The sequence below is a fragment of the Notolabrus celidotus genome, chromosome 10 (genome assembly GCF_009762535.1).
Source record: "Notolabrus celidotus isolate fNotCel1 chromosome 10, fNotCel1.pri, whole genome shotgun sequence".
Lineage (NCBI taxonomy): Eukaryota > Metazoa > Chordata > Actinopteri > Labriformes > Labridae > Notolabrus > Notolabrus celidotus.
This window is the reverse complement of record NC_048281.1, coordinates 18,709,119-18,735,494: the sequence shown is the minus strand read 5'-3', so window position 1 is coordinate 18,735,494 and position 26,376 is coordinate 18,709,119. Positions and strand designations below refer to the sequence as shown.

General features: G+C 40.2%; 1 protein-coding gene across 2 annotated transcripts in view; it reads right to left on the bottom strand.

Moving 5' to 3' along the window:
- Window positions 1-1,493: 1,493 nt before the first annotated feature.
- The window catches only part of dip2a (disco-interacting protein 2 homolog A), a 103,094-nt gene continuing 78,211 nt past the window's right edge, over window positions 1,494-26,376 (bottom strand). The window contains exons 7-39 of one of the 2 annotated variants that reach the window (XR_004632747.1): window positions 22,363-22,482; window positions 21,047-21,244; window positions 20,630-20,721; window positions 20,243-20,353; window positions 19,260-19,383; window positions 19,064-19,173; window positions 18,836-18,938; window positions 18,254-18,318; window positions 17,717-17,810; window positions 16,977-17,096; window positions 16,714-16,828; window positions 16,046-16,185; window positions 14,108-14,244; window positions 13,940-14,020; window positions 11,776-11,903; window positions 11,529-11,643; window positions 11,172-11,373; window positions 10,950-11,050; window positions 10,518-10,598; window positions 10,139-10,256; window positions 9,526-9,647; window positions 9,254-9,365; window positions 9,049-9,158; window positions 8,774-8,904; window positions 8,452-8,620; window positions 7,918-8,088; window positions 5,862-5,923; window positions 4,488-4,545; window positions 4,306-4,380; window positions 3,979-4,153; window positions 3,717-3,840; window positions 3,018-3,576; window positions 2,592-2,858 (exon numbers count right to left, since the gene is read on the bottom strand). Coding sequence is in view for 1 of the 2 variants with exons in the window: in XM_034694232.1 (XP_034550123.1) it covers window positions 3,324-3,576; window positions 3,717-3,840; window positions 3,979-4,153; window positions 4,306-4,380; window positions 4,488-4,545; window positions 5,862-5,923; window positions 7,918-8,088; window positions 8,452-8,620; window positions 8,774-8,904; window positions 9,049-9,158; window positions 9,254-9,365; window positions 9,526-9,647; window positions 10,139-10,256; window positions 10,518-10,598; window positions 10,950-11,050; window positions 11,172-11,373; window positions 11,529-11,643; window positions 11,776-11,903; window positions 13,940-14,020; window positions 14,108-14,244; window positions 16,046-16,185; window positions 16,714-16,828; window positions 16,977-17,096; window positions 17,717-17,810; window positions 18,254-18,318; window positions 18,836-18,938; window positions 19,064-19,173; window positions 19,260-19,383; window positions 20,243-20,353; window positions 20,630-20,721; window positions 21,047-21,244; window positions 22,363-22,482 (3,917 nt within the window). In the remaining variant the exon portion in view is untranslated. Of the gene's footprint in view, window positions 3,577-3,716; window positions 3,841-3,978; window positions 4,154-4,305; window positions 4,381-4,487; window positions 4,546-5,861; window positions 5,924-7,917; window positions 8,089-8,451; window positions 8,621-8,773; window positions 8,905-9,048; window positions 9,159-9,253; window positions 9,366-9,525; window positions 9,648-10,138; window positions 10,257-10,517; window positions 10,599-10,949; window positions 11,051-11,171; window positions 11,374-11,528; window positions 11,644-11,775; window positions 11,904-13,939; window positions 14,021-14,107; window positions 14,245-16,045; window positions 16,186-16,713; window positions 16,829-16,976; window positions 17,097-17,716; window positions 17,811-18,253; window positions 18,319-18,835; window positions 18,939-19,063; window positions 19,174-19,259; window positions 19,384-20,242; window positions 20,354-20,629; window positions 20,722-21,046; window positions 21,245-22,362; window positions 22,483-26,376 lie in introns of both variants that reach the window. The other variant, XM_034694232.1, reaches the window with a different exon arrangement.

The window sequence follows — 26,376 nt, the reverse complement described above, 5'->3', positions numbered from 1 at the left end:
ATGTTGACTGATTCGATCTCACAACGATGTGGACGCTAATGGACCGTGGTCGTCACAGTCTTGCATGCTTCTTTGCAAAAGAGGTACGAGAAATTGATCATAACCTTACCAATGGTACCTGCAGTTTTACTCTTCAGGGGTCTGTGAACAATCTGGCTATCTGTTTTTTACATTTGAAATAGCAACATAAGTATGGAGCATTTTGTTAATTATTCAAAAATAAAATGGAAAAAATACTTTATTGTCAAAGCTAATTAATTATATTTTTTTCCCAATCACGACTCATTACGTTTGATGACTAATAAAAGAACAGATCAGAGAGTTGGCAAGGAAGTGAAAGTGAATGTATCAAAATTAAAGTAAAAAAATAGCATTAAATTGTATAATTATACAATCACTGCGTCTGAATCAGAGTAACATCAGAAAATAAATTGCCTATGCCTTTAGTGACGGTCTAATCTGCCCCACCCTCACCCTGCAGCCATCTGAACAGCCAGACCGACACTACCTCTGTTGTCGTACTTGATTTTGTAAACTTGAACTAGCTTAAACTGAGTTTTCAGGGAAAAATGTGTAATTAATGTTAATAATTCTATACAGTTCAGCTGTGCTGGTGGTCAGCTGCAGGAACATTTCATGTCCATGAAATCATTTCAATGAACGCCATAAATATTATACTCAATGTGAAAACATTTCACCCAAAAAATTAATGAAACACTAAAAACAATTAACAGAACAAACATATTTAACCCTCCTGTTATGTTGCGGGTCAAATTGACCCTTCTAAAGTCTATTTTAGGTAACATATGCCTTCCAAACCAGAAAAATACAGCATAAAAATCTGGGCATCATGTGACAGAAGAGGTATTGTGTTAATTTATCAACATCACTTCATAAAAAAAATCTAAAATCAAAAAGTAAAATAAAATAAACAGAAATAAATGTCATGTAAAACGATTGTTTTTATATTTAGGGCTTTCCAATGTACATTAAAAAAAAAAGTTTGAACATTAATTTTAATGAAAAACGAGTGAGTTATCCTCATTGAACTATGATCTGTGAGAATTAAAGAACACCAATAGACTAAACTTTGATTTAAATGGTTAGTAATGGAGTTAATAATGAGATTTAAAAAATCTGTTTATTGAGATTTTTTTGGGTTCTGACTCTTTCGAATAAGCCCCGGGTCAAATTGACCCAGGAACATTATTGTTGTTCGAGAGAAACAAACATAACAGGAGGGTTAATGTAAAAAAAAAGAAATTTATTTCATGAAATATTTCGTAGTGAATTGTTTTTGGTTTTATTACACATTTTTGTGTTGTGTGAATAACAAAAATTACATTTAAAAAAAATTGTAAACATTTTTTTTTTTATTAAATACTTTTGCATTTACTGAAATGTATTTGTGTTAAGTGAAATGTTTATTGTGGTAATGAAATGTTCGTGCAGTAGTAATTGTAATTTTTGGATGTGCAAGAGAGGGACAAACATTTTAAGTTAAAAGCACTTTTTATTCATTAAGAAATCATGTTATGAAAATAATGACAACTAACCATATATCAGACAAATGTATCTCTCCAATATGTTGACAACAAAAGTTTGCTCTGGAGGATGTGACATCTTCCAATGTCACCAGAGTCAAACTGTCTTCTCCTTGTACTCGGAGTGTGCTTCGTCTCATCCTGGGTGTGGTAACTTCCTGCGGTACTTCCTTTCTATAAAAATGCTTTCAAGGCTTGTTATGTCTCTTCTCCAACGTCCACATGAGGGCAGAATTCAAATAGTTTTTTGTTTGTAAGGGAGAAGTTCAAATATATTCCAGATTCAGTCTTTGCATTCCTGTAATCTCCTTTATCTATTAATAATTTACACAAAATCTGTACATACTTACAGCAGGTCGGAGCCTGATTCTGAAGGGGTGTGCACATAGAAAAAGAAGCGACGTACAGTGAAGTCAATCTTTACAATGTCATTGAGAAAAGGTGGGAGGTTGTGGTGTTACAAGCATATTAGGCTCTTGCCTCATACGACACATGCAGCTTAAAACTATTTGCGACTCTCATTCAATCTTATGGCACTGGAAATGAAGATGAGACATTCTGCTTTAAAACCATATCAGCTACAGTTTCTTCCAGTCTGATGCTATAAAAGACACATTTAAACTTTTGACAAAAGGGACAGACATTATTAAAAATAAGTGTGTTTGTAATGGCTGGATGATAGGATCAAGTATATTCATCTTAGATCAAGACTTTGGGTGCAATAAGAGAAGGATTTACCAACTCTGACCTCCCTCTGCATATTCCCACCCTATCCAACAGCTGATACACCTCACAAAATTAAGTTAAACAGGTGCTGGGATAGGAACAGGCATCTGAAAAAACACTTAAGGCTTATTTCATATCATTTGGCTCATTGCTTATAAGCCACCCCCGGTGTCATGACTCCAAATGATCGGCACTTACTGTCGTTCGTAGCAACATCTTTCACATCACACATATTGCATTTTGTTGGGATGAAATCAAAACTAGCCTACACGTTTAAGATTTAGAAAAAGAACAAGATTGAGTCATAACACAACGTTATTTCTGAGTATTCTGTTACTGACTGACACTACAAACAAAAGCAGTAAAACAATGAGCAACAAATACAGTCTGCCCCTCCTCCTTAGCCACTGCTGTGTGCCTCTGTGTTGATGTAATGGCATGATTTGAGCTGAGTCTGAACACAAAGATAAGGGTTCACTTCAGGCTGCAGCTTGATCTGAGGGAGCAGCTCCTACAGAGTTGATGTAACTGTACGAGGAAGAAACCTTTTCCATTAAGAGTGTGAAACTCTCAATGGCACAGGAGGCTCTGCAAACAGGAAACAAGGTAGAGCATGTTTAAACCAGGTTTAAGGTACTGGTATCGGGCCAGTTCTATGGCCCACGTATGGAAAACACATCATAGTTTTGGATATTGACAAAATAAAAAGTCTGTTAATGGCACAGTGAAGTTTTATAACTCAACCACCTGCTAGTCTGATATCAGTGTCCTGGAGTCAGAGGCTCTGCCATACATACAAAACACTCAAAAGAGACAAGACACCCTTTGATTTGTTGTTTGAAGAGTCAAGAAATCCCAGGGAGAAGCAGGCCTGACGTTTTTGTCACTCCTTGAGAGTTTCTCTCCATTCTTGCTGCAATAATATTTCCTTCCAGCTTGATTTCTCTTACTGATGCCGGGGCCAGCCACAAGCCTCCACATTCACCACTCTGCAGTGTCTTCTTGTGTGATAGGCCACATGTAGGGGATTAAGAACTCCTGCACACAAGACCCTCACATGTTGTAAGCCACATAAATGGGGTCCAGCTGGTCAGCCAGGAATCCGTCTCTGAGGTGCATGCGTTGCTTCTCCCCTCTGGAGTTGATAGGGATGACGCCGGGGTCTACCACTACCACCACCCCGACAATGAGGTAATGCTCCTCCAGCACAACGTTGGTGACTAGGGCGACCAAGTCCAGGGCCTCCTGCTCAGATCCCTCCAGCTCCACCACCACCACGAGGAGGTTAGTCCAAGTGAACACAGCACTGGAGGGAGGAAGGCGGTGTATGGAGGGTAGGAGACACAAATAAAGGAGAGAGAACACGTTATAAAAAGTGAATAAATGTTCCGATCACATGACGAAGAGTGATAAAATAGTGATCAATAGATGGTGTAAATTTCTCACCATTCAGCTATGCTCTTGTGTGAGCGAATAACAGAGGTTTCGATGTCAATAGGATGATACCGCATCCCCCTCAGCTCCAGAGTCTCATCAAGAGAGCCCACCACATAGAGGGCATCGTGACGCTCTGACACACACACATAAGAATGGTCACAGATTTGTCAGAGTGTAACCGATGAGTTAAAAAACGTTATAGTTATAAGGTGTTGTTAGAAAGAAAAGATAATCCAATGTACGAGCTAAAGCAAGCACTGATGATTCTCACCTCCACTTGCATCCGTCAGCTCTGTGCGTCGCAGGAAGCCCAGGTATCCCGTCCTCGCCCAGACACTCTGGGTGTCGCCGAAGCTGAGCTTGGTGTTGAAGTGGTCTGCATGCAGAGCCTCCTCGCCGTAAACTGTGTAGTAGCCTGTGGCATTGTGAGGACTGCTCACCCAGATCTATTACACAGAAGAAAAGCAATTGGTAACTCTGCTCTGGCTAATCATGCACAACTGTCTCTCTCTTGTATTACATGAACACAACAACACAGGTCTGAAACAGATGACAGTAGTTTAGCATGGTCAAGTATAGCATGTATAGACAATCTTACCTCTCCTAGATGCGAGTCTCCCAAAGGTCCTTTAGTCTCTGTGTTTGCAATGATCACCTTCACTCCTGGAAGGATCTAGAACAGCACACAGCAACAGCTTAAATAACAACGCATGCCTAAGAAAGTGAAACTGTTTGCTGCATAGCATGACAGCTTGAGAGCGTGTTAACATGAAGCCGTACCTTCCCCGACTCCATCAGAGGCAAACTGTGAGGTGACCCTCTCTCCACCAGACGAACCCTGGGGAAAGACAGAAGGTGTGAAAACTCATGATCTAAAGAGTGTATTCATAGTTATACAACAGCTAGTCCTCTGATAGGACAAGGGGCAATCCATAGGGGCTGTTATTGGATATAACATCACTGAGACTTAGTGACATCACTCTGCCTAAGTGATGAGAGTGCAGGAAGTTTCACTTTAGCTGGTGGAGCAAAAATTTTAATTAGTTGTTGGATTTACATTTTATACTTTTTAGGAATATATGCAGCTTGTTTAACTGTTGTGTAAATGTAGTGTTGTGAATCTTGAATATCAGCTCTGCTGTGATTCGAGACCCAAGACTGGGTGCCAAAGATGATCAGAGCAGTGCTAATATTCAGTACAACTCTCCCTCTAAGGCTACGTTCACACTGCAAGGCTTAATGCTCAATTCTGATTTTTTTTTTTGCTCAGATCCGATTTTTTGTTTGCCTGTTCACATTACCATCTATAATGTGACCTGTAACCGATTCCAGTGTGAACTGTTTGCAGCTCCGAACTGCCCCGCATGCGCAAAAGAACAGTAACAATGACGTCACATGCATCTGTTTCACAAACGTAAACATTTTCACTGACACTGCAGCCACGTTCTTCTGTGTCCCCGTTCAGCAAGTTCTTTCGATATACTTTCAAACACAGACCGGTTACGGTATGAACCCTCAAGCTTTGCTTGTATGGAAGTGTCACCCCATATATTTATAAGGTCCAAGACCTCGCTGTCCCTCTATTGACTTGCTCCATCGTTGCTATCCTCCATTTTTGTAAGGCTATCGTCACACAGAATTGTGACGTGTGTCGCTATAAAGTGACGTTAAAGTATCAAATGTGCATCAAATCTGCCTTGGCCGTTCACACTGAGGTCGCATTGACAAAAATCAGATCTGTATCTGATTCAGGACCACATATAGACGTGGTCTAAATGTGATTTGAAAAAAATCTGATTCGGGCCACTTTTGCCAGCAGTGTGAACATAGCCCATGTGACCCCTGTGGACAAAGTGGTACCTATAATCTATTTGCTGATCTTCTCCCGTGCATTAGCCAATAAAAACTCCATCATGTTGTCTATGAACAGTATAACATATAACTTGCTTTGCCAGTGAAGATCTAAATGAAAGCAATTTTGGCAGCATGCTGTTAATCTCCATGTCTTACACTGACCTAGAGGCTTTAATTATGAGTAAAATAAAATATCCATGAATTTCAAATATAGCAGCCACCATCGTTGGGCTTCAAAACTCTACTAGATCCATGCTTTATACAGTCTCTGGTCCACACTGCTGCTGTGGAGGCCCCTACCTGTCATGTCGTAGAGCTCTCATGTCCACGTAAACAGTGGTGGGATCTGGTCCAGCTGTGCCCTGAAGAAAAACAAGCAAAGGAGCATGAGTCAATAATGTGCCTCTCAAGCCTTCATGTTGATGCTGTTTGTTGTCTGAGTGGAGGAGAGGTGGAAGCTGCTTATGATACAAAGCAGAGGGGGGCAGCCAGAAGCCAACCAGCCAGGCCACAATAGTTAGGACCACAGACACTGTAAGTACCTGCAGAGTTCAATTCAGCCACTCTAATGAGGCCAGTTTGTTTTCATAAAGTGTTACAGGGTTTGAAAAAGCTACAGTACAGCTACATTAAATAATAAATGAGCTGATTATTTACTTCTAATATTTCTCTTCAGTAATAAAAAATGGCACGCAAATGTCCAGTAAAAAAACAAACAGAAATGAGGCTCATTTGTTTTGATAAAATGTCCATTCTTTCATGCTCCTGATTTCTCATTGGACCATTTCTCAAGTACTGATTGTGGTTGTCAGATATGTATTTTTAATGCTTTTGGATTTGTTATTGTTACTGCTGCAAGACCAGTCAGAACACATTATGTTTGCCATCACTCCTCTGCCAGGGTGTAGCCAGTGCAGAAGCTAGCAGTGAGTCAGGTTTTGTTGTCTGCGAGGTCAAACAGAGCGAGTGGGATGATTTATCAAGCACAGGTTTCAGTATCAGCAACAAACACCAAGGAAACTCCATCCAGAGATTAGTCTTTGCCAAAAGAGCAACAAACAAAACGAAGCTAGAGGACTGATTAAACATGTCAGCGCCAGAGAAGACCTGATCAATATGCTGTTTTATTAATTACAACACCAGACTCAAAACTGTCAGAGCAGTACTTAAAACGTTCCAAATTTTACCTATCAACAGATTATAACTATATTTAAAACTCAGTTTTTATCTTCAAATACAAAAAAAATGAAAAAATAAATAAATACAAATTTTGCCGTAAATGACGTAATAGTGGGATTTGAAAAACTAGTCCTAAAATTGAATTAAAACTGTCCTTTCACTTTAAGAAACAAACATTGATAAATGTTTATGTCATATTTTTAAATGAGGTTCAAAATGAACTGAATCATAGCAGAGATCATGAAGCTAGCTCATGTTGTACTGTAGCAGCACATTGCATATAACCTTTAACCACAGAGCAATGGTCAGGGGGCCAGTCGTAGCTAAAACAAAACATGAAGAGCAGACCAAGTGAAGCTCGTCAGATAAAAAGATAACTAAGAATCAGTGCAATTATGGTTAACCATGTATAAATATCATGCAAGATAAATAAAACCACGTACATGAACAAATGGACAAACAAATACACACACACACACACACACACACACACTCACACACATAGGCCCAGCAGCAGCCCAGTGAGCAAACAGCAACTCTTCTCCTAAAGTTACCTGCTCAGCCAGTTTTCCTAACCTGTTGGGCTGACAGGACAGGGCAGGACAGATAGATAAAGATATATATATATATATATTTATATATACAGATTTATATACGTAGACACACATGCACACATTCTTACATGAACAAAATCACAAGAAAGAGGGACAAGGAAATAAAACAGAGCCTCGACGGGCCCCAGGATATGAAACGACAAGAAGTAATGAGGAGAAAAAAACGTTATATTTGTTACCAACCAATCCTGGATTAAGTGGAAAAGATTCCAATTTCAAATGGTAGATTATTTTATATTTTGTGACTGTTCTGTTAACATTTCCTGTTTTTGACAGTTTCTTGACTCCACAGATCAACCACTCCACTTCATCATTATTGCTCTTTGAAAACCAGACAGGCATCATGTTGTTTCCACTGTGCCTTTCTTAATTCTAGAGCACTTTCCATTCACTCTGAGTCGTAAATACCACAAACAAGCCCTTTTTTAAAAAAGCATTAAAGTATGGTATGACGTCGTCCCCCACATTCACGCTTTGAACCTGCTGCCAACCATACATCTTTCAGGGTAATTACTTGTTCGAGTCATAGCCAGTGGACTCTGGACCTCTCCCCTGCTGCTTACCTGCAAACATATTGCTACATTCACTCTGCAGCCGAAGGTGGTGCTGACAGCCCGCGGTGAAAGCCCCAAGTCCTTAAAGATCTTTGAGAAAGACTGAGTGAGCGCTATGCGGGGCCTCTCCTCTGCTACCACCATGCATGTTCGCACACAAGACAGGTTCACATTGCGCAGCTGGAGAGGGGAAAAAGGGAAAAATACAAACTTAAAACACGTTAAAATTCTAATTGTGTGCCATTAATGGTAATAATATAATGTCATATTTGCAAAGGTTGTGTAAGCTGCACCGTGGAAGTGTAAACAGATTTTTGTATGACCTATATTCTACTCTTGAGCCACATATACAAGTAAAAATTCCAATCTCAAGTGCTTCAGATACAAAGGAGTGAAGTGTTTCACCCGAGCACCCTGCCTGTGTGTCGATAAGTAATGGTGGAGGTGTGCGTGACAGCAGGGAAAGGACCCCTTGAAGGAAGACATAAAATCTGTGGAGGAAAACACTGCAACAAACTGCTTCACTTGAAGAGAAAAACTGACCCGCAGTGCTTCAGTCTGTGAGCCCAGGCCCTTGGTGCACATCTCCATGACCGAATAAGAGCAGAAGGTGACGCGCACTTTGTACTGGCTGACAGCAGCCAGCCACAGAGACGCATTGCTCTCCAGTTCTAGAGGGGGAACCAAGATGGACTGGTGGCCCGAGTACACACTGAAACCAGAAACATAAATATAAACAGAGAGGCTGAGGTAGAAGATAGTGAAAAGAGGCACATTGTATCAAGGTTGTGGCACAGGCACTTCAAAACGGATGCTTTTATTGATGATGTAAGCTCTACTCATTTGTTTGGAACTGGTGCTTTACCTGCACAGGCACCAGAGAGCAAAGCCCAAGCCGCAGTATGGATCCAGACAGATGGCGATCTGCCTGGATGGGTAGAGCTCACACTGCAGTTTGATGGAGCGACACAAGGCACTGGTGGCAGCGTGGGACATCTAGAGGAGATAATGTGACACACAGAGACGCAATTAAAGCAACAAAACTGGATTCTGCTGTCATTTACCAGATTATGTTTTCAACTGTGTTAGGTTGTGATCACAAAACAAAGAAACTATTGAGATGTGTAACAGCTAACACACTTTGACCCCCGCTAAGATGCCTGTTGTAGACACACTGAAGTCCAGATACGCTAACATCTCTGGGGTCGGGGGCTTGTACATCTGGGGACTCTTCTTCCTGGGAAGGTCATCTGGAAGATCAAATAAGGAAACGAGGAGGGTTGTTTTATTTTTTGAGGTCTGCTCTATAGTGGAAACATTAGTTGCCTATGTGTATAATACTGACCTGTGTCCAGCACCATGGGCCAGCTCTTGACGTCCACAGCAGCAGCTGCCTCTTTGGATTTAAGCAGCTTCATTATTGCTTGAGTGGTCAGGATACACACTGACTTACTGACCTATCACACACAGATATCACAGCGTTACTACACATGTTACTTTTCAGTCTTCATTAAATTTGAAGTTTGCAAGAAAAAGAAAATTCATCAGGGTTACTAAATGTTGTGTGAAGAGAGGGGTTAAGTAAGCACTTTGATGCAGCTCAGCAGAATGTGTTACCTCCACGATCATCTTGACAGTCGGCAGGGTTGTTGCCAGGTTCTGGGGGTGCGGAGGTCTGACAGTGACAGGCACGCAGCCAGCATACAGGCAGCCGTAGAAGGTGGCAATCAGGTCGATTCCTACACACAAACGTTCATTTCAGATAAGATAAGATAAGATAGTCCTTTATTCATCCCACAACGGGGACATTTAAGTGTCACAGCAGCAAAGTAGACAGTGCAAAAGAATATAAAGCAAACAAGAGCCTATAAAATAGCAATTAAAAAAAAGTTATTAGCAATTAAAATTAAAGAGGTAAAAATAAGCATGCAACATATATATATATATATTTATGTATTATTGGTTATAGAGTATGATCACTGCAGGAAGAAAAGACCTGCGGTATCTCTCTGTGAGACACTACGGGTGAAGAAGTCTGTCACTGAACGAGCTACCCAGTGTTGTTATGGTCTCCTGCAGGGGGTGTGACATGTTGTCCATCAGAGAAGATAGCTTTGCTATCATCCTCCTGTCAGCCACCACCTCCACAGGGTACGCAGCTAGATTCTGCTGTGATACTTAAAAATAGAAGTGAAAGGACAAGTGGTACAATAGCGGTTGCAGCTCTTACCTGGTGGGTAAACAAGAGCCACATGGTCTCCAGTGTTGAGGCGTCCCATCAGTGCTGCAGCCACCCGCTCTGCCCGCTTGTGCAGTTGCAGGCAGGAAGCTGTGCTAGCCACTGTGCCCTGAGGAGGAGGAAGATAAGTATGTAAATTATCTACACAGCTGTGTTTGAAAAATTCAAGGAAAATACCTAGACTTTAAAATCCTTCATATTAATCAGCATGTAGAAGATTTCTAATGGGATAGCTTTTGCTTCCATACCTCCTGCTGCATTAGGTTTCTTTCAACCCAAAAAGTAAGAAGTCTTTATCTATTCATCTACTGAATATCTGGGTATTTGCTATTTCAGATTATATACTGTCATTGTATAAAGGAGTCTGTACCTTAGCATTGAGAACAAGGAAGAGAGGGTGGTCTGGAGTGGCCTGAGCTCTCCATTGCAGCACATCTTGTATGTACAGGAACTAAAAGAGCAGGAGAAAACACAAATTTAACTACAGGGGAATAAGAGTAACAAACAGCAAAGTCAAACAAAAACTGAGACAATGATGAATCAATACGAAGGGGAGCACAGACGCACAAGGTGGGTGTTCGTAAAGGAAGAATGATGGATGTGATGGGGAACAGAAAATGCAAGGCTAAGAAGAGTAAAATAAGCAGATCTGAATTATTTAACGCCAACAAATTTTGCCACCAAGGTACAGCAGAGATCAGCTGTTTGTTTTCTTTAGGTTTAAGATCTTACATGTGTGTGAAGCATATGTGTGGAGGTACAAAGAAGGTACCATGAGGACTTTTTGCTGTACTTTACTTGCCTGTTCATTGTCCTCCAGTTGAGCCACATCTCTCCCACAAGCCTGTGCTATCCTCTTTCCTGCCACCAGGTTCCCCACTATCAAAGAAGCAGGACTGACCTCTGTCAGCCGAAAGACAAGTGAAGTTAGAGCCAACATTCTTTTCAACATGAACATACACAAAGTCTGCAGGATACATGTGACTCTAAACCTGGTCCATGCGGGAACATTTGGGGGTCTAACCTGGTTGTTTCTGTCTTGGTTTGGGCAGGTTGGTGACACACGTGTGAGGGCACATGAGGACGTTGCAGGGATGCAAGGCGCCCTCCAGGAAGCGCTGCTTTGTCTCTGATATATGGATGCCCCCCAAGGGAGCCTTAGGAAGCGTATTGGCAGGTACCAGAGCCAGGCAGTACACTCCGACTTGGTGGATGCTGTCTATAGCCTGGAAACAGACGGGGAAAGATACGTCAAAACAAGCCTAAGCTTTGTGTTATGTGAAGTCCAGTTTAAGTGTTAATAGAGAAACTAGGGGATGTTTTCTCTTGTGATTTTTTTGTGGTTTAAATAAAGTGCTAGGCTGTGAAAAAGACAGAGCACCTGGAGGACACGGCTCATCCACTGGAAGCTGTCCTCCTCAGAGGCATCTGGCCTCTGCTCAGCCACGACAACAATCCTCTCATCATGCAGCACAGACACCGAAAACACTGCTATCCTGGAACACACAAGATACTAATAAAAATCCCTACTACAACAAAACAACCCATATGAAAGGGGACAGAAATGGACAGAAGTGAAGAGTTTTCAAACTGTCAATGTGATTAAGGTCGGTGTCTTCCTTTCTTACCTCCCCCTGTAGACAAACTTCATGGGCTCCACTGCCAATGCTGTGGCAACCACGTCATCAGCATTGTGTCTGCGTCCACTGACCACCATCAGCCCGTCCATCTTTCCCACAACAAACACGAGGTTGTCCTGTGAGAGAAGCCAACAAACAAACAAACAAACTGCTCAGTGGGTAAATCTTTACATTTATTGGGACATGAAGTTATCCTACATTTACATTTCTATTTTGGTTCTGTCATCTTTAGATCTTTGAGCTGTAAGATCCTCAAAGAAAAAAAAAGTACTGTGCTTTCAGCTGAGGAATAAATACCATCACAACATGTCAACTAATGATTAGTCTGGCAAAGCTTCTCCTAATTTGCGCTTCAGTTGCCGTTGTGTGTCCCTGGATTACTCAGCTTGTGACACTTTTCTAGCCGGCTACATGAATATGACTCAAACCTTCACAGGTTTTTAAATGTAAAGTGTGAAAGTTGTTTGCATACATTAACTACATAAGGTTTTCAGACCTCCCTGTCAACAGTTTGATTTTCAACTACGGCATACAACTGGAAGAATAGTCTCTATGGAAACTGTCCACAGTGAGTCACAGGGATGTTGTGTCTTAAATAGATATCTGCGCAGATTTAACTCTAACATTTTAGATTTCAAAAATGTGCTCAGTACACCAAATGTACATTTTAAGATAAGATAAGATAAGATATACTTTATTTGTCCCCCGTTGGGGGACATTTCTTTTGTTACAGCAGCTTACAACACGGGACAGGGGAATACAACAATGTACTAACATAGTTAAAAAATATAATAACAGTAATAATAGCAATGACAAGGGTAAAATAAAATAAAATAAAATAGAATAGAATAAAAAAGAATAAAAATAAAATAAAGTAAAAATAAAATGAAATAAAATATGGCAACTATTACAGATATATACACACTATGTACACTTCTATCTGATAAATAGATAAGGTAAGTTATTTTTGTAAGTAGTTTTCGTGAACTAACCATGACATGTGACAGAAGCATTGGTGGACAAAGTACACACCTTCATTACTTAAGTCAAAGTATAGATACTCCAGGTCTAATATTACTCCAATACAAGTGAAAGTTGCTCCGTCAGATTATTACTTGAGTTAAAATACTGAGGTACTTGCTTTTAAAAAATACTTAAGTATTCAAAGTACTTCTTAAAAAATCTCAAAACGTTGTATTTTCAATACAAAAATGCAGTCAATAATAGAAGTACATTCGGTTACATTATGTTTATTTAGAAACCTTTACTTGAAATCTCTAAAAACTATACCATGGAATAAAAACAGAAACTAAGTTACTCCAAGCACAGACAACTTAGTTTGAAATGTTCATCTGGAATGAAACAAATGTTACGTAGCTCAACACGCTTTCTCAGGTTGGACAGTGAATGTTTGTATGTTTGGGCAGAGTGGGAAACAGGGAGAACATTTCAAACGATACGTATTATTCTTCATTTTAAAACCTCTAACACGGGCTGAAGATATGGACATGGGTGCTTAGGTGGAGAATTATAGCCATCATTACCCCCTCTACATGAACTGCCTGATCTGAGTGAAATCTGCTCTGTGTTTGCTCCATGTTCAATTGGGGAGACGCATGATATACAGGTATGACTAAACCACTGAGACAAACAGAACTACACAAACACAGTTTACTGTCTGAGGGATCAGATTTCAGAAAAGAGAAGGAAATTCATGAGCTGACTTCAAAGCTAAAGTAGTGAGTAACTAGAGCATTGATAGAAATGAAGTGGAGTAAAAAGAACAATAATTATTTTCTGAATGTAGTGGAATAAAAGTAATAAGTATCCCCAAAAAATAATACTCAAGTAAAGTACATATACTCAAAAAATGTACTCAAGTAAATTTACTTTGTTTCTGTCCACCACTGGACATAAGCATGCTAAGTCAAACTGAGGATATGAATAAAAATGACTCTTAATATCACAGATCTGTATTTTATGATTAGCTATTGACTATTTCAGGATTATGCAGAGATGTCCCTAAGCACCATGGGTTGCAAAAGTTAAAACATATAAAAACTAAGGTTCTCAAATTCTCAACAGTGTAAGACAGACATCAAAGTAAAATGAGGTTAGTAGACAACACTTTAACTGAACAGACTGAACTTACCGGGCCCACAAAGCCCAGCAGTGAAGTCCTGCTAAAGGGTCTGTCACTGATGGGAAGGCCAGATGATAACACTGGGATTGTCTGCAATGAGACATTCAAACTGTTAAAAACACACACAAAAGTTACTCAATATTTGGGACACACAAATTAATGAAGTCAGACACTAACCTCAAAGACGTTCTTGGTCATGCCTGGGAGGCCGTAATAAGCTACGCCCGTGCTACCTGAGCTCACGCAGATCTCTCCAACCTCGTCCGTTTGACAGATATAGGGGGTCCCTTCCACTCTCACCACGCAAACCAAAGCTGGAGATACAATGTTAACAGTAAAGCAAGGAGAATAACAATATTGTTTCAAGGAGGGCAATACATTTCACCCCAAATAAATTGATCCACAAGTTGTATGGTTAAAAATGTGTTGTTAGCTCAAGTTTATTTATTATTTTTAAACAAAAGGCTTCCTAATTTTGTTAAAGATTTTTTTACAGATATCAACCGATGTCAATGAGCAATATAAAAGTCCATATCATTTCAACGTTAATTGATTATTTTACTTGTTTTTAAAGCTCTCAACAGCCTTGCTCCTCCATACATCACTCCTGTCATTTTATGTTCCAGCTCAATCACTGAGATCCTCAAATGCTTCCCATTTAAATGTTCCTTGTGTGTCTCACACAAGTTCTGTCCAGAGAGCTTTCTGTTTTTACGCCCCTAAACTGTGGAACTCTCTGCCTCTGGACATTAAAACTGCGATCTCTCTGGGTATTTTTAAAAGTATACTTAAGACTTACCTTTTTAATCTAGCTTTTCATTTGAAGTAATTTATTTTTAGACCAGGACTGCATTATTACTATTATTATTGTTATTGTTATTGTTATTATTATTATTGTTATTATTATTATTATTATTATTATTATTATTATTATTATTATGTATTTATTTTTTTAAAATCATTTTAACCATTATTATTTAAAACATTGTTTTAACATTTCTTTATCTTATTTAATTATGTATTTATCTATTTTTTTCCTGTATTCATCTGATCATGTTAATGCTAACTTATTTTTAACCTTTGTTTCCACTCTTACTTATTTTATACATTTTACTGTATTGATTTTATTTTATTTTTATTTTTATTTTATTTTATTTTTTATACTTTTTATTTAGTAGTTTTCACACACAAAAGAAACAACAAGGAAACAAAACAAGACAAAACAAAGATGTGGCAGCATGTCAGCATTGGATGAGTTTTCTAACATATATATAAGACTATCTTCTGTAAGTAAACAATGCAGAAACACACTTTAAATAAAATGTACAAAGAGAAAATCTACAACGTCAACAAGAATAAACAGAGAAAAAATAAACAAATATATAAAAAAAAAATAATAATAATAATAAATAAAATGAAATAAAAAACATAAATGAAATTTAGATCAGATTTTATTTCAGATTTTATTTAGGCCTGGATCTGTCTTTATTATATATACATATATATGTATATATATATGTATATACCCACCTCCCGCTTTAGTGTCTTCAACTGTTATTTTTCTTCACCATCTGCTTCTAGCTCAAATCCAATGCTCAAGTACACCCATATTTACATTTGTCATTCATCTCTCTTCATGTTATATCAATGTTAGTTATTCTTTTCCATCGGGATTCAAAAATGTCACTTAAATTCCTTATCCTGTGTGTTATCCTTTCCATGTTGTAAATTTCATTGATACTTGCTTTCCATTTCGTTATCTGTGGTGGGGTCGGTTTCAACCAGTTTTTAGTCACCTGTTTCTGATTTTATTTTATTTTTAAGTATTTTATTTATAATCATGCCTTTTATAATTTTACCATTGCTGTTGTTTTCGGTCTCCCTGTTAATTTGTGAAGCACTTTGGGCTGAATGTTTTTATGTATGAAAGGTGCTATATAAATAAAGTTGAGTTGAGTTGAGTTGAGTTGAGATTCACACAAAGAAAGGGAAAACTGTATTCATTGTACAGCAAAAACCTCAAAAATTGTATCCAACCAACTCTTTGGTCTTGATCTTTAAGACTGAACACGTAAAGAGGGGCAAAATGTCAGTAATCACTGTAGTGTACTGTACCTCCAGGCATGACCTGTCCCACGTCTTGCACCGTCAGGACAGAGAGTTTCTCCTCCGTGTCCACACGGATCACACTGTGACTCAATCCACCCATAGACAGCACTGCCTTTCCCGGTGGAGGAACTCCCATTTCAGGAGGCCTGCAGACATTATATACGCTTGTTATCATTAAACAACATAAAACATATGGGAAAACTTTTAGTTGAGAGCAAAACCAGCAAGTAAATGTAAACTAGCAGTTTGTGCAGCAGAGCTAGCTGAATAACAAATATGTATATTCTTTCAAATGGTATATTGAGTCTTGCACTACCTTAGGGTTTAGTCTTTATTACAGAAGCACTGACACCTCAGAAGGAGACTGATATGAGAACCTGAGAGATACAGACTTTGTGTCTATTACAAGATTTCTAGGCACGCACTTCTCATAAAAAGAGATTTCTCATTAAATAGAACCAGTTTTCCTTTTGATGCAGGGTCTCTGTCAGTGTGTCACCCTAATCCTTCTTCAGGACCAAGACATGTGATAGGCAGAAAGCTGTAGCTTGTCTCTCTGTTTAAGAACAACAAACACACTTCCTCCTCTTCATCCTCTCCCTCTTGCAAGACGCAGCTAATGTTGCATGTGATATGTATTTTCATTATATCAAAGTGCAGTTACAGCTCTTCACCTGCGGATGGCGACAGTCATGGCTTCTGAGGAGCTGGCACATGGGCAGATCACCTCAGGTCGCAGCCCACGTGCCTGAAACACGTTGAGGAAGGCATCACAGGAGGATATCGACCCTGTGAAAACACACGCATGACACACAAACAAAGACAGTTAAACAGACATACAAGCAAACACGAACAAAACAAATCAGTGGTTATCTCTTCGGGGCTCAGGCAGGTTGTGAAGTTATTTTATCATATGAGAATCTGCTTCTGGACTCACATGGGTTCGCTCCATCAGCGACGATCAGCATGCGCAGCGAGCTCAGGCTGATGTCCCTCTGGTCTCTCTGGGCCAGCAGGGACCAGTGCATGTCCCTCGACTTCACCACAGCGACCCGTGCTGTACAGAGGGCACAAAGACAAAGAGACGCTCACAATAGACTCAATCAATCAAAAACTCTGTTATCCAACTTGACACTCAATCGCACAACACTAAATCTGACAGCAAAGAGCAGCATGATCTGACTCAGCTGCCCACAGGTGACTCAGCACAGCTCGGACCAGAGACAGAGGACATGAATTTGATTCAATGCAGCAGGCCAGCTGTCCTCGACCTCCACAGGGCTAATATGGATAAACTAGAAATCAATGAGTCCAACAAACTATTGCCTTAATCCATCAAGCCCTGTCAAATCTGCAGCAAGAATCCCAAACAATTACAAGAAGCAGACTCTATCAGAGATTCTATCAGTTACTGGCAATAAAAAACAATAACAAAATGTTGTGTTATCTATTGTTCACCATCAAGCAAGCCAGTAGCACATTTTTGACTCTCTGTCAAAAATGTATCCAGTCCTGATTGTGCTCTGGGTATTTAGTACCAAGCAAAAACAAAAAAAAGACTTGTTCCTAAAATGTATATAAAATTAGATTTCACCACTATGCACTAAATCCTTCTTAGGGCTGTGAAGCAAGAAGCAGATTAACCATAAAAAGTGTAATTTTTAAAGGCTGACTTACCTTTGTATGTGTGAACCTTCTGTATCCAGGACAAGGGGTTGACTTTCATCAGGGAGTAAGGAATGCTGATCACGTGCATCCGATTCATGACACTCTGTCACGACAGGAAACAACCATCGCAGAAGAAACAAAATATGTCATGTCATTTCAAAACAACTCCACGTCACTGCAAACAAGCAGCAAGCCATGACAAGACTTTATCATGTTTGAATGAAGCATGTTTGTTCTTCAACTTAGTCATTTAAGGAATTTTAACTTGCAACAGCAGGTCATATATGGGCTGACAGTAAATTCCACAATCTGTTTAAAACAAGTTGTGTTTGTATGAGTTTGAGGGAAGTGGATATTTGTACAGATTTCAAACTTTTCAGTAATGACAAGATGTTTCTTTCCATCAGGACTTGACTAATGTTAATGTTTAAACACAGAAAATGCCCACAGAGGAGAGAATTCAGTCAGAAAATCAGACTTTTTTTTTTATCAAACTGGACATAGATCCCTCGTTTTAGCTTCACTGTAGGTTTCCAGTCCACTCACAGTCAGAACACCGTGCCATAATCCTGCTTCTCTCTTGAAGTCCAGCACGTTGGTTATGGTCTCAGCTGCAAATCAAAACAGAGATTTTGCCAAGATTAGGAAGAGGGAGAGTGCTTGTGCCACTGTATCTGACATTCTTCACTTGAGCAACCACACATCAACCTTTTACTTTGAACACAAAACAAGTCTTGTAATGAGTGAAGGGGCTGTTGGTGCTGTAAGAAGTTAATCAGAGTGAAACTGGGACATGGGAGAAGAGGAGGTGCTTTATGCTCTCTTTCTTTTTAAGTAGACGTGACCCAGGTCTGACGGAGAGAAACACAACCAGCCGAGCTGCTGCATTTATCATTCTAGACGGTAATTACGCTCCCAGAATGAGAGCAGTGACACAGGGAACTCTTTTCTTATTGTATAGTACAAAAAAATAATGAATCCGCTCTGCACTATCTTACCTGCAGAATACATTTGTGTTTACTTTCATTTTCGCTCATTCCTATATTTTTGTTTCCAGTAAAGCTGCCCCTGTCCTCTCTCTTTCTACTCTCTCTCTCTTTCTAACAGGAATCTTTGAGTCCTCCTCACCTTCAGTGTAGCCGCAAGCCTGTGTGAGAGCATGACAGTGAGCCAGCATGGCTGAATGCGACACTGTGATCCCCATGGTGCTTCCTTCCTTGCTGGTTTTATACTGAAGGTAAGGAAAAACATACGATTAATGTAATTCCAAGCAGAATGATATAAGAAACACAAGTGTTGGTAGGAAGTTTGTAGATATGAATGTTGTGTTTTGGAAAAAAGAGAATTTATACTAACCTCTATGTAGGCTATGTCATTACTAGCTTCCCTAATAGGGGGATACCAGTCTTTTGGAGGTTTTACGACATGTTTTCCATCAGTCACGAACCACAGTAACCGCGGCCATCCTGCAGAGAACATACAGAAAGTTGGTTCATACGTAATCACACTTTACGTACAGACAGTTAAAATGAAGATGCCAAACAGGCTGCACCTTTGAAAGTTGCTACCTCTCCCGTTTGTGCTTTGGGCAAGCCTTTCTGACAAGCGTCTGTGGTTAGCGCCAACGTGACGCCACAGCTGCCCAGCAGAAAGCCAATCTGTTGACTTCCTGCATCCTAGGGGACCAAAGATGAGAAAGCAGATTTGTAAGGTAAATCTTTGGCAAACATAGTCTGAACAAAAATCAAGTATAAAAACAATAACAATTCAGAAGATAAAAGCTTTGAGAGAAGATGTTCTGAGGGAATGTGGGAATAGTATCAGGGAGAGAAAGACGGGTGATGACAGAAGAAGAAGAAGAAGAAGAAGGAACCTTGGAGCATCGTGCATCAAAGCAGCAGCAGGTGAGAAAACAGAGTGACGGCCAATCATTATTAAAAACTCCACCGCTGAGCATCAAAGCACATGATCTGACACTCACTCACTCACTCATATTTGATTGGCTGTAAAAACAAGCTTTAAAACTAGCCTCATGCTGAGACAACCATGATGTGAGATATTTGGTGGGATTACAGAAAAAGAGAGGAAGAAGAGGGGGGACAGAAAAGGAAATGAGAAAAGACAGAAAGAGAAGGAGGAAAAATGTGTGCTGGCAGATTGACAGAAGGACTCCAGAGAACAGTTGGCCTGTGATCTAATATTTTGACTGAAGTTACAGATCATTTCACCTCGCTCAAATCTCATTTATTAAAGCAAAGCATCTGCCAACAGCATGCTTATAAGACACAATCAAGAACAGGCATTAATATGCAGTCTGTGCAACTAAAGGGGGATAGATTTGGTTCAGTTTGAGCTGATAGATGCGCTACAAAGTAATACACTATTAATAATCTGGGATCCAAATAGATCATAAACAAGCTGACATTAAAACCGTGAACCAACTGCCCAGCAGGGGTCAGTACTGCTCCTCACTGGTTATCTAGCACAAAGGGAAAAAGGTCCTCACATTCCCTGGAGATTGTTTTAGTCTATTACCTTTCGTGTCAGCGGCACTTCGATAGGAACAGGTACCAGCTCTGCCAGGAGACAGCCGTAGAACGCTACCATGAACATCACTGGGTCATTGTTGGGGAAAACGAGTGCAACCTGCAGGTGTGTCAAACAGAACATGTCATGGTATGATATGTTACTCTGTAAAGGTATGGTTCGTTAAAGAGCATGATGTAGACCAAGTATCATATTCAAGATTTTAACTAAATATCAGCTTCCCTTCACAAATTCAGAGATATTTGCTGACACTAGTGTTAAAATTGGGCTTTTTCTTTGTTGCATGTGCTGAGCATCCTTTAAGATGCTCCAGTTTGCTGATAATGCATCAAAGAATTAAACATATGACCACTCCTGTTCAATCTTGTGACTTACTCGGTCTCCAGGCATGAGCAGAGGCTCATTTCTGGTGCTCAGCTTGTTCAGTAGAGTGTAAGCCAGCTTCTGACTGCGGGTCCATAGTTTACCTACAGAATTTAACATAAAGTGTTAAACATAAAGCGTAAAAACATGGATGATTAACAGCACCCAAAGAAGTGATGCCCAAACTTGTGATGCTTCACTACTGACTGGCTGTAGAATAGGTCACCTCCTACATGTTAACAGATGGAACATGGCTCTAAAGACATCACCAGTACAACATTTCACTACCCATCATTGGAGTAATTAGCTTCACTTTGAAACAACGAGAGACGGTTAAGATGTTCTGTCTGTCTTTAAATACAGTGGTGTGAAATAAAGACATCATTGACCCCAAAGATTATGAAAAGAGGTGATGATGTTGAAACATACCGTAGGTGAGTGTGTAGACAGGCTTTCCAGAATTGTCAAGTGCAGTCAGACATGGGCTCTTGGGCTGAGTGGTGCCCCACCGTTGTAAGGCTGCTGGTAAGGACGGGGGCCATTTGTTGACCAACCCGAGGGGCTCTCCTTCAAGGGGACTCATTTGCTGCCCCTCTGGCTTTGGCTGGTTGGGATCTGGATGCTGGACTAGATACATAAGAAGACTAGTTAGAGGGTAGTAGATTGAGCAACAGGGCAAACTAGGTCCTGTGTTCATAGAGCTAATCAGGGGGGAACTTAGAAAGTCTGTTTTATTGTGAGGGAATTACAAAGAATGTCTTTATTGTGAAACTTTCTTTGAGTGAGGCAGGGTAATGAAGGGATTCAAACAATGAATTATGAGTGATTTTCCTAGAAAAGCTGGAGGATTAAGTTGAGTTGTATAGCCCTAATAAATCTTAGTTTCCTAAGAAACTAACTCCAGAGACACTTGAAGCTACATCCCACTGAAAAGGCCAAGTTTCTTTCTTCCCCCTCTATCTCCATCTTCCTTCAAGCACCCTACTTACTCTTTGATTTGACTTCCATCTCTCCATCACTATTTCCCCTTCCCACTCTCCTGAACCCTGTGGTTAAGAGGTATTCAGATCTGTTTACCTGAGCTGGTAAGACGTCCCAGCCAAATAAAACACCCCATCTCGGGGATAGATCCAGTCCAGTCCAGCCGGCTGTCATTTTCAGCTCTGCGTGTTTTTCTGTTCACACCCAGGCTTGCCATGCTACGGTTTCTTTGCCAGGCTGGCAGGGAGGCTTTACAATTACCTGCTGGTGTATTACTATTCCTGCAGCTTGTTCATTTTGACAGTGTTTACTCAGCCTGGTAGCGTTCCACCCAAAACCCACGATGGACTGGTTGGAAATGGAGGAAATGGTTATGCAGGGCTGGTCCACTGAGTGTGAGTGTTTCAGCCTGTTTCTGTACCCAGTGTTTCTGTAACCGCTCCCCATGCACACCTGGTGGTCTCTGCTTCAGCAAGAGACAAAATAACAACTTCTGATCTAAAAGAGGAACTCCACTGTTTATCTGTGAGGTGTGGTGAGGTCAGTGTGACATTTTTATCTCATGTTTAACAAGATATAACTAACATGGAAACTGAAAAACCCACAGAAGACTGCAAAAAAAAGCTGATGCAGCTGTCACACTCGAGCCTTTAATGACCGAGTCTCTGATCAGTATGCTGATCATGCCACAGAAACAGGAAAGTTTTTTTCCCATGATCCATTGATTTAAGTAAGGCAATGTCATTCCCTCTAGACCGGCTTACCTCCTAAAAGCTCCTCAAAGTCGTCAACGAAGAACTCTCGCAACGGCGGTCGCTTCGGTCTCTTGAGGGTGTTGAGCAGCTGCTGGATTTTGGAGGAGACGCGACTGTTGACTGGAACACCTACACAATGAGATCGAAGGGGATGAAAAGAAGAACGGCGGGGGGAATAAACATGGCAAGACAAGAATATGAAGAAGAGCAGACATGGCAAAGAGAGAATATGTTGGGTGGAGGTAGATGTAAAGGCAGAGTTGGGAGGGGATGCAGTTGGGAAAGATAAATTCAGCAAGATTGATTGAGAGGTTGATAAAGTAAGAGGAAGGTGATGGATGAGAGGAAAACAGATAAGAAAAGACGTCACTGTGTAGCTCTAATGAGACAGAGTACAACCAGCTGACACTCACATAGTAGCAAGGCAATAAAACGGTAGCTCTTTAGGTCCTCTTAAGTCACCTGGAGGTGCAAGGATCACACTCTATCTCTAATAAAACCATACAAGTGGAATAAAACAGAAAACCAGAGGCCTCCTCTTCTGCTGCCTAGCAACAAAGATGTCCTCCTTGCATAAAGTGATTCATGGAAAAGGTTTGTTTTAAATATACCTTCGAAAATTGACTATAGTGGGCTATAATCAATTCTACCCATATTAAATCATTAATATGTGTGTTCAAATTGAACCAGAACAAGAAAAATACTCAAAAAGCATGATCACAGAGATGTGAAACTCTGCACAGCAGAGATATTAAAATAAGAGACAGAGAAGCCGCTTAATTAGGATGAAAGATGACAGAAATGTCCAATTAGATTTTTGACATTGGCGTATTTCGTCTATAATCATCACTGGACATTTTTCCCTCCATATGATTTCATACTTAATTTGGGAGGGGTAGTCTACGTCAGGCATTCCAGACAGCCACAGGAGACGAAGGCCACAGCTGCACACAGCTCGCCTGATCTGTCTTACTATAATAAGCCTGACTCAGACAGACTCTGCCTCCTTGTGTAGGGACAGATGTACCGGGAGTAGAGATGTGGGGGTCAGCGCTGCACCTGATGGGCCAATTAGAAAGCCCCAGACACACGGGAAAACATCTGAGGGCCCTGAACCCCACCCACTGGAGCGCCCTGAACATTAATATCACATCCAACCAGGACCTGCCTGTGATGATGACTGTATCTAATTCTTCATAACTGATCCTTTCACAGCACTGAAATACAGCAGCAAAAGCTGTTTTGTTGAATTTTGATGAAAAGGCACCCCTGCTCTTCATAGTCATGTAATGAATGAATTAACAAACAAACTATGGCCCCCAGCAAAGGATACAGAACCTGCCTTATTAGGCATTTTCTTATTGTAAACAAATCCTACTGAGAGACCAAACTGACAATGTGTTAGTCCCTCACTTTATACTTTTAACATCTCTATGCAGCCTATAGCTCTACAACTTAAGCTCAATGCATTCTTCTGAAGAGGAAGATTTCTTTATAAAATTTTCAAAACACAGTTTTTCTGACAGGACAGCTGAAGAGAGACAGGAAATGTGGGGAGTAGAGAGCGGGGAAATGCATGCAGGAAATGGTCGATCGGCCGGGAATCTTTGGTTTGGTATTTATCAAAACAACTAGGCATTGTAGTGTATATTAAATGTTACTCAAATCAGGAAATGTTGCATTTGTATTCTGATTTGTATTCGCGTTGCATTTGAGACTATATTAAGCAGTGGATGAATACACTTTGGCTCACTAGTGAGTGTGAAGAGCACCAGGAATGCATTTGTGGATTGACTTCAAGTTTACTGCAATGCCACTGTGTGTCTTCATCAAGCAGAATTTGACTCAGAGTGTTTAAATCATCAAATATTTGGACAATGATGGAGGTACAAGACACTGAGGAATAAGCTGTAACATACTTTGGATAAACTGATATTGTCTTTATATGTGTCAATTTAGTATTTTTAAATTAATTTTTGATATTAGAACACTATTTGGGTGGAGGATTCAAATAAGCTCTGAGTTTTCTGTCTCTTTCTGCACAGGATATTATTTATCTTTGCTCTTTTTTTGTGTGTATTTTCTTTCAATTGTGCAAATAAGTAAACAATAAACAAACAATTTTACTTGTCAGTAAAGCACATTGTTTGTTCTGGTCTTTTATAAGATTTGCTGACAACAATGCATCAAAACATGAATTAGAGATCCACAAACCAAAAACATACAGCACCAGTATCTGAGTACAGACAGGACCAGAGTCACTTTGTTGCATGATTTCTACACCCAGCTATGAGCTGTTATTGAAATGGCGACAGTGCCAGACGGCTGAACCCACAGTGTGGCTACAGGCTAACAAGCTTGTGTCACAGATCACAGTGAGTAACATAAACTGATATGTCTTGGCATCTCAGTGTGAAAACCAGAATGTCAACATGTTAGTTATTCACAACCCTGCCTGAGTAAATTCACTTTAATGGACAAGACCTTTAAACACTGTATCTGCCCCATGTCATCATTCATACTGAAGAGCACTGGCGTTAGCCATAGCTTAGTGATACTACAGATGCTTAAGCCAGCAACATACTCGGTTATACGACCACACAGACACATGAATAGAATGACTGAATTCACCTAAGCTTTGCATATTTTTCTGAATGCTCACAGTTTGGGTTTAGAGCTAGACCTGACAGCTGAGGCAAAGGCAGAGACACACACAAACATAAAATGCACACGCAGCAGAGTGCACATAAAGCAGACTGCCATAGAGTTGGAGGAACAGTTATAAATACCATCCATTAAACTGAGGGATCCTTCACCTCTCCACTCACAGCCTGGAGGAGAGACACATTAGGATGTCAACCAAAGAGTCCGGCCAACTTTTGTGAGTGTGTGTAAAAAATGTGTAAATTAGAGAAGTCCACCTGCAGCCACATATTAGTGAAAAAAGGCAAACACAGCATTCAGTACAAATAAATCCTATATTTGTTGTCATGGTACATCACCAGAATGTGTCTGTGTCTGCTATTTCTGTTATTTTTAATGACTCATGTGGTAAACTTGCATAAGGAGTGTGGGTTTGAAACATCTTGAACACCAAGCAGCCAAACATAAGAAGAGACAAATATAACACTGTTTACATCATTTTTTTTGGAAAAACCAAAGGTTTAACACATCCCCTCCTCTCTTTGTGTCAGCCAGGTGAGTTGGAGCAGCATTGAAAACCCCCAAAACAAACACCTTCTTCATAACAGAGGGTGGATGGCAGGGAGAAAATAGCTCTGCTGGAGCTGTGTTCTAGATTTTCTGGCTGCTAGCTTATTAACACATTGGACGCTAATTCAAAGCAGCATTTCTGCTCTGATGTTAAAATGAATGAAGATGGAAGGGTGACAGAAACACACTGGCGCTCCTTCACAGACGAGTCGACCCAATTGTCATCTTGGGAAACTCTTTGAAGAAACAGTCTTACACTGTAACACTGTAAAAAACAACTTTAGCAACACATCAGAGTATATATTAAGATTAGACTGTTGGTATGTCGCTGACATGGTGCATGATTACATGATACTTTGTGCACTGTAATGTCACGTCCTCGATGTCCGATCTCACAGGTCATCCTCTGCTACACTGCACGGCATCTAATTCCCAATACTGGCTGCATAGTAGACGGTGCTGTTTGAATGATGAATGATGTTTGGGGCTGTTCATTTTATGCACTGTTTCACAAACAACGTGACATGAAATGAGCACGAGAATCACCTCTAATAGTTTTGTTTACAGCGCTGCCTCAATGACTTTTCTTTGCTTTTTTTGACTCAATAAGAAAAACTTTCCTGATTTAATCATCATTGATCAAGTGTTTTCTATCCCTGGAAATGACATGTTAAGCATTGAGGTGGACATGGCTCATCTTTGGGGGGGGGGTTTTGGATAGGTGCAGTGTTACTATGGCAACACAGGAGGGTCAGTCAGCAGCTTGTGCCAGTCTAAGGCAGACTGACGAAGGAGAAGACAGAGGGACAG